The sequence below is a fragment of the Rhea americana genome, unplaced genomic scaffold (genome assembly GCF_003343005.1).
Source record: "Rhea americana isolate MKP2758 unplaced genomic scaffold, rheAme1 scaffold_203, whole genome shotgun sequence".
Lineage (NCBI taxonomy): Eukaryota > Metazoa > Chordata > Aves > Rheiformes > Rheidae > Rhea > Rhea americana.
In genome coordinates this window covers 593066-601530 of record NW_028186184.1, presented here as the reverse complement: position 1 = coordinate 601530, position 8465 = coordinate 593066, and the positions used below count along the sequence as shown (strand labels likewise).

Here is an 8465-nt window from a genome sequence, read left to right as displayed (position 1 = left end):
AAAAAAAAAAAAAAAAAAAAAAAAACACACACATTTGACTTGTAGACATACTTTAAACCACACATATGCACATTGTACTGCTATCTTGACTCACAGTGTCACACCTGACTGAGGTTTGCCTCAGATGATGCAGCAATGTGCTTTACAGAAGGGATGTTTGTTTACGCAACTTCAAGTGAAGAAGGTAACAGCTACGGAAGATGGCCATAAGGATATTTTAATTTTTTTTTTTGATTTTTTTTTAAGATAAACCTTCATGAGACAGCGACCCAGTTCAGAACAACACACCATCTGCTAAAACAAAGCCACTTATTCTGAAATAAGCCTTCATCTGCAGCCAGCTTTTATCAGTGAAGCTCTACTAAAACTGCGAGTGAATGCTTTCCTTCTGTCAACACACCAAGTATGTATATTTTGAACTACCTTTTGTAGGCAAAGGAAGGAACCAGAGAAACAGAAGCTCTGGGAGCACCCATGGAACAGAACAAACCTAGCTGCATAAACCCAATTGTAAGAATTATTCTTAATAGATGCTGCAGCATGATATATTTATCATGTTTATGGGGCAAGTACAGGAGTTCGTGCAGAGACAACGCTGAAAGTGCCAGAAGGCTTCCTTAAGCAYTTTTTGCTGAAAAGCCTTTCAAAGAAGAAAAATGGAAAACCTTAATAACTTGTCACAACTGATGAATGCATTCTCAAAAAAATCCAACATATCTGGAAAAAAGAAGTCTGAATGCCCGTTTTATACTGTACTTAAATTACACAAGTAGAAAAGTTATGCTTATTAATAGTTTAATGTATGAAGGAAACATCCAGATTTCTGAATATGAAGGTACATATCTCACATTAATTTAAGTCTACATAAAGTAGAGCCTCTATACTGACATATTGAAATTTACTTTCTGCTTAGCCATTTGTTATGTAAACAATTGTACATTTATTTGCCATTCTAAAACTTCAGGATCAAGTTTACATAATTTTGCTAAATTTCTGTGTTTGCTCAGAAGCAGTTTACAGTACTAAAACCAACCAGCCAAAGAACAGCTTCAACAGAAAGTTATGTCAAAAAAAGGAAAAAAAAAGAAAAAAGGGAAAGAATAAAGGCTAACTAAGTTGAAACATATGATGGTGGGGAATGGGCGGTCACAATGTTCACAGAAAAAGGTCAGTTAGTAAGTTCTTCTGCAAAAAGCCTACACACTTCAGTCAAGCACATCAGTAGAATGATCTGGGAGCACATAAACTGTTTCTGCCATTTGTGTTTTCCTCTGCAAAAAAAGGAATCTCAAGGCTAGCAAGTTGATCCCACTCAGCCAAGTTGGTTCATATGCACACTGTTCATGTGAGGTGTCCAAGTTCCAGTCCACACCTGAAAGAGAGAGCTTTATTTAACACCATACTTCTGGGCTACTCAAAATATTTCAGAAATGCTAATTACACCAAAATGTTTAGTTTCCACTGCATAGAAATGAATTCCAATGCCAGACAATGCAACCATCAATCATCAATAAACCACACTGAGTTAATTTCCTGACTTGTTTTTCCTCCTGTAATTCATGTGAGAAGAGGGCTTTTGAAGATGGAACAGATTTTTCATCTTTCTGCCTATAGCTTTTCCACTTTGGCCACATGTTCTGTCTACATCTTCCTTTCCATATAGTGCAAAAGATACTTTCTCCCAGCCCAAYTGCTTTCCTTAATAGCCCATCCAAAGAGAGAAATCAAAACTATTATGACAACAATTCCTCCAGCACAGCAACACTGATGTAATACAGATTTTAACTTTCTGCAGGAAAAATACATCCCTTAAGACAAAGGAAAATAAGTATGGTCTCAAAGCATGCCAGGTCCACTGTCCAGGAGAAATGACAGGACTTTGCATATGGGCAAGACCGTTTGCAAGGGCAACACTTGAAGACCTCAAGTTTTCAGAACAATAGGCTATTGATGCTCTTTAGTTGAGGAAGTTCAGAGAATTAAGGATTTGGTTTCTGACACACTGAATTGTTTTTACCAACTCATTCCACCAACCCCAGCTCTAGGAAAACCCGAGTGCAACAAAAGTAAAACCTTTTGGGGGACCATGTTTTTTTCACTGAACCAGAAGTTGACAAACTGTGGTAAAGAGCCACTTTAGAAYAATACATGAGTTGTGCCTAAATAACAGACCACTTACTCTGCTACACCCTTATGCTCTGCCACAGCTGGGAGCTCCTGCCTGCTCCTTGGATGCTCCCAAGCAAACTGAAGTCCAGAAATATCTTTACCTAACAACACTAACACAGAGCTCAGCATATAATAAAATATAAACACAGGATTTTAACATCACAAGAACTACTGATGATCTATTATTATTTTAGTGCCTGTCTGAGCAGAGACAAGAGGTTTAGGACAATGTAATTCCTGTACCTAAGTTCTATTTAATGGGAAGACCTATAACCCAGGAAAGATCAGAGCAACTGCTAAAAACATTAAGAGCTACTTTCTCCTTTTTCACATGAACTCCCAACACTGTGAAGATATTATACCTTTTAGAGCCTAATAATAATCCTTTAGAGTGCCTTTTCAGAAAGGCAGGCTCACCTAACAGCAAATAAACATCTTCTCTCACAAACTGACTAGTTTATCCCAACTGTGGATCTGCCTTGATGCAAATCATAGTAATCTTTAGTTTTACACTGTATATTTTCCTAAAATCTTTTGTCTTGGGACTTGTCTGCAGCACCTAATCAAAAAAGCTCATCTATAGTAATCCATCATGGGTCTATTCTAATTACAGAGTAGGTTGCTTTCTTAAACTCAATTGGAAGGAAACTTCCCAATTCTTAAGCACAATTATGTTCTCAGAAGTAACTATAAGCACAGTCTGTTAAACTGTACTAGCTTGATGCAGATCTTCTCTCAGGGAAACTTGTGCTTATKTTTGGAGAGATGACTAACACTTAAAAGTCGTCACAGTACGCACACATAGCACTCACAGTGCTGTAATGAGTAGGGAGTTTATCAGCTCATTAGAGAAACAAGCAAAAACCAGGAARCATTGTACAAAGCATCTCATGCTTTCTCACAGCTAGAATGTTTTTGTCTCGACCACATTTGTTAAGGTAAAACAAAACCATAAATAAAAAGATCAAAATATTACCGTCTGAGGCCCATTATTTTCTGTGGAATTTGAAACCATCTTTATCAGCGAGTTCCAAGATGGGTCAGCAGCATGAGGCCCATTAAATATAGGACCTCCAGTACCATCTGTGATGGGGGCTACTGGAGGAATCATTGCATTCCCATACACGGAGAAAGGCATACCCTTAAGGAAGGGAAAAAGCAAAAAAATCAGTATGTATTTGTAAATGCTAGTATTACCGCACATACAGAATGACAGAAAGGACTCCATGTTATAGAAATTCTCCATCTAAAAGCAGTAACAGAAAGCTTAAGCCTAAAACACTCCCTTCCATGCATTTATTTTTTTCTTAGCTCAGAAAACATTACACCATTTTTTATTAAATCTAGGTTTCCTGCAACACTTTGAAGGCAGGTAAGTACTTTACCTTACACATGCCAAACAGTGCAGGTGTACGATAGCTCAATTTGTTTATCTGCCTCATAYACAAACGTGGACATTAAGTGCATATCAGCAGCGACAGGATCATTACCCCAACTTTTGGAAAGTCCATGTATCCTGCAGGTACAGGCTGATGGAATGTACCAGAAGGCGTCACGATCCCCGTACTGTCACGCTCCATCGCTTGGTGTGAAAACACTCCCGGGTCCGACATGGGCCTGTGGATCATGTGGCTTCCCATTCCGCTGTGACACCAGTCCACTTTATCTAATGGAGACACCAACGTGGCAACATGTTATTCTATGTTGTTACACATAACACATTAATCAACCATTTTCCCAACCTAAAYATTTGCGCACTAGAACATTTACGAAGATGATGGCTCAGTTTATGATTCCCATACGTCTCTGGATTAACATCTTTGTGCATGTGGGATGGAGCACATCAGAAACCGCACCCGCGTGGAGAGATACTCCAAGGCAAGAACTTCAAGCAGTGACAAAGAGGGTTGAAACATAACATGCAACTAAGGTGCAGCCTTCAATTTTTTTCAACTGAAACATAAAACCGCTATTTGTGGTAACTCTTCCTCCTCCAAAAACCCTAAATTATCGGCATGTGTGGTGCTGCAAAGGGGCATGTACGCTACGAAGGTAATTCACTCCATTTCCATTTTCTTGAGCTATTTCATAAACACAGACATAAAGAAGTACTTTTCACATACAAAAACAGGAAACAACCAGCTGGAGATGTGTTCTTATATTCTGATTACATTAATTCACTAGAGGCAACTATTGTACAGTTATGATGATTAACATCCAAAACATTCAATGAGCCAATTTTCCAAATAAAATAAGGCAARTTTGACTACAGGGCGGGGGAGGGAGGGAGAGTTTGTGAGCATGCTGCAGAGAGAAATACATCAACATTTCTGAATCCATCCTAATTCTCAACAAGAGTTTCAGTTAAATAGTCAATTCCCTTATAAACTGAAAATCTAAATGCTAGATTAACTGCAAAAATTAGAAGTGAAGCAACATTATCAAAACAAATCAAGACAGATAAAGGAAAAATTTGATGTCTAGCCAGCTTAATTCAAAATATTCAATTTCTAAAGCTCTATAAACGAATAGCCTACAACTAAAAAGACATCAGGAAAACAACATTAACAAAATGAGGAAGGCAAAAGCTTTGGATATATCCTATCTATTCTGTATTTGGGGAGATGTGTTATATTTAGGAGATGGAGGGAAACAGGACCATGTTCTCATCACAAGAGGAACATGCACTGTTTGTCTATTAAAAATTAAAGATGTTTTGTCTCTTCAGTCAAGCAGTGCTACAGATTGTCAAGAGAGGTTGGACAGTTTCCCTCCTTGGCCATTTTCAAGCTCAGATTGGATAAAGCTCTGAACAACTTCATCTGACTCCACAGCTGACTCAGTTTTACACAGGAGGTTGAGATGACCTCCACAGGTCCCTTCTGACCTCAACTATCAYACCATCCTAAAAGTCAAATTTTAAATAATCAGTCCAATATAAATTGCATCTTAGAGTCTTAAGCATTTGTGGATAGAACATCCCATTGATAAGAATTCATTAAAAGTGCTTGTTAAACACTAAATTCCAAAAGGCTGCAGAAAAGCTAAGATCCTTGTGTGAGTGAAAGAAACAGGGTGACTGGATAGAACAGCAGAAAATCAAACACAGAATATAATCTATTAAGAAAAAAAGGAAAAATGTCAGAGTTGATGGTATATAAATTGTATAATTCCAAGGAAAAAACAACAGTTCTGGCTATGAATTATGTATTAATCTCCACTGTACATGGTCACGTGTTCACAAAGAAAACCACGTCCGATCTTTGAAAGCCTTCATTTCCCCTCCTCTTAAAGGTATTGATCCTCCATCAGTCCACCTCTGTACAAGATGGCATTACTTTGTTATTTATTACTTCACTAAAAACAGATCTTCACAATAGACACACTCAATTCTGCACTATCCTTCAGCTCCAAAGGAAAAAGTTAGGAAAAAAATATTACAGTAAACTACAAGCATAGGGATGTTTATCAACACTATGTACCTTGATTGCCACCTATACCTTCAAAGGACCAGATACCACTATGTCCCACTGGAGCAGCTAAGTTGCTCCCAATAACAGATGGAGTAGAAGTTCCAGTTTGTCTAATACGTGCAGATCGTTCAGTCCCAATTGGAACAGGAACTTTTCTGTCCTGAGAAACATTACTGGGTTTTTCTGATCCCAAGGACACTGCTGAAGGGGCAGGAGACTGTGCTCTTACTCCAGAAGACACTGACTGAGCAGGAGATTCTACAAGAAAAAAAGAGCATTTAGTAATACCAGCGATATCYTCTCAAGTCACTATAAAACTATCGTTTTATATCAGGTCACACAAAAAACAAATGAGAATGGGTAGTTTGTTAGTGTTACATTTAAACAGCAGACACTTTAGGATAAATTGCACAGTTTTACTTTTAGATCAGAAACATCATCTACTTAGTTTCTTACATAAAATGATTATCATACACTCAACTACTGGACATGCAGTGCAACTGACAAAACAGACAGCTAAAAACCGTAACCAAGCATTACCATCCATCAGTGACATAGCATTTCAGACTTATATCCAAAAGCATAGCTCAAGTAAACCCATGTTTGCTTTTGTTTATTTYGTCAGTACATTTTTTTTTAATTATCATTATTGCCAGTAAAATAAAACAAACAAATTTGTTCCCTGAATAAYTTTGTATTCAATGGATTAAGAATCTTATGTCCACAAAACAACTTAGCAAAACCAAAACTGCAGAGGCTGATAGTGAAGGAAGGTACCAGAACCCRCATTCAGCATTTCCTCCTGGAACACATTACGTGATTCAGTTTCAAGAGTAACAAAAAACCTAGCCAACCATCAGTGTRTAACTCGCTTTAGTAAAAGCATCATTGCATAATCTACACAACTCACACTTGGAATATTACCTTCACAAACCCCCAAAACACAACATTCTTTGTAAGATTACAAAGAAGAGTTAAAAAAAAAAAAAGAGTCAAGACTTAGCAATCAGTCTACTGTTAATTGAGATAGAGAACTCCAGCACGTTTTAAAATACATCCCTGCCCCAAGTCAAAAATAGTCAGAATGGAAGAGCAGCAAACTTCTTCGAGTAAGCAGTACACAAGGCCACTTGATTTATACAATAGCTTCTCAGCCAGTTTCCCACTGACTAGAACTCACCATTTGATGCTGATGAACATGGAGGCAATAAACTAAGTGGGGAAAAATGCTGTCTGTTAAAATTAGCAGCTGCAGGTGGTCCTCCCAGAGGTGTCCCAGGTGCATATATCTGACCTCCGGAAAGGTTGGAGGCAAAATTACCCAAGTGTGTAGAAGAAGGTGTTACAGAAGCATAGGGTGAATCCATACTGACAATACCTACGGGAGAAATTGGCATAAGTGACTCCCACTATTGAAAAAAATCTCTATAAAGACATCTCTGTAAAGAGGTCTCCATTATAAGGGGAAATAATGAGGAAAGGAAAATTATCTGTACCCAACCAATTGGTGATTTTATTTTTTTGATTTTGTGAAGAAAATTGGGAGTCTTAAGCTTCTTACTCAGCACAACTGCTGCATACTGATAAGACTTGCAGATAAACCAAGAATAATTCATATGTTATCATACAGATATCTTGAATGACAATSAATTGAAGGAACAGAATCTGTGTTCCAATTTAACTGCATGTTATCAGCATAACAGCATTTTAWTAACTTGTAACTTAAGCTCTGTACATTTGTAAAGTATAATTTCATACTAAGAATAGCAGAGAATACTCAAGTTTTTTGTACTATCTCCATTCAAGTTTTAATTAACTGGAAAAAAAAATATGCATATAAGCACCAAGATCAATCTTGAAGTGTTTTCTTCCAACTCGAGTRCATTTTTAACATTTTATGAAAAATGGTAACTAAGTGGCCCAATTCTAAGAGCAATTCATCTTAGCAGAGATGCCCAAAAAACAAAAATTACATTCCTCTTAATGTCCTCAATGAAGAAAAGGAAAAATGACTTCTAAGATTAAGAAACAAAAGAAATTAAGGAATCTTGTTACCACTCAAATACTGTGGCTTTTGCACTTGCACCTTTCTCAAATTCATTCAGATAATGAGGGAAAACTAAAATTAGTAGTTCTAGTTAAAAATCTATTCACTAGTGCAGGCAGAAGACTGGAAAAAGCAGAGCATCTGCCTGCACTGCATCATCCTTTATGAAGACAAAAGCTTTTWCTGAAGTTCTTCAGGGTTTAGGCAGCTACTTTCCTATGAACTAACCATAATAGTTTCTGACTCCACAGACAGCTCCAATTTGATCTATTCACATCTGCAGCCTTCAGAAAGAATTGAGCTGTCACACTGTTATTAGAGTGCTACTGTTATTCATAAACTGTTCAACATATTCAAGTGATACGGTATACGAGTGTTCAAAAAGTATAAGTGCATAGGAAGCACAGCAAATCAGACAAATTTCACAGGTGGTTCCCCAAGTATTACTCAAATGTTATTCACAAAATTTTTAAAAAGCTATTATATTTGTCTTTATTCGTAAGACTAGATAAGCAATTCATGGATCTCATTAAAAACAGCATAGATTGTAGGAGTTGTACCTCCTGCAAGCTTCTAAAAATCTTGCTGTAAGATTTGGCACATCAGTGCAATTGGACTTTTTGATCAAATTGAACACTACAGAGAATACATCCCTCCTTTAACATTATGTTAAAACATGGAATTTTTTTTGTATCATCCTAACACTTTGAAGAAGCTGCAAATTTTTCTGTAGTCTAAGCACAAGCAGCAAGATATCACAAAGTGAAACGTTTAGA

General features: G+C 37.1%; 1 protein-coding gene across 1 annotated transcript in view; it reads right to left on the bottom strand.

Moving 5' to 3' along the window:
* Positions 1-6: 6 nt before the first annotated feature.
* Positions 7-8465, bottom strand: part of ANKRD17 (ankyrin repeat domain 17) — a 54476-nt gene continuing 46017 nt past the window's right edge. Inside the window, exons 30-34 of the mRNA XM_085304136.1 lie at positions 6823-7020; positions 5652-5900; positions 3660-3835; positions 3146-3310; positions 7-1372 (exon numbers count right to left, since the gene is read on the bottom strand). Coding sequence (XP_085160262.1) covers positions 1313-1372; positions 3146-3310; positions 3660-3835; positions 5652-5900; positions 6823-7020 — 848 coding nt within the window. The 3' untranslated portion in view covers positions 7-1312. The remainder of the gene's footprint in view (positions 1373-3145; positions 3311-3659; positions 3836-5651; positions 5901-6822; positions 7021-8465) is intronic.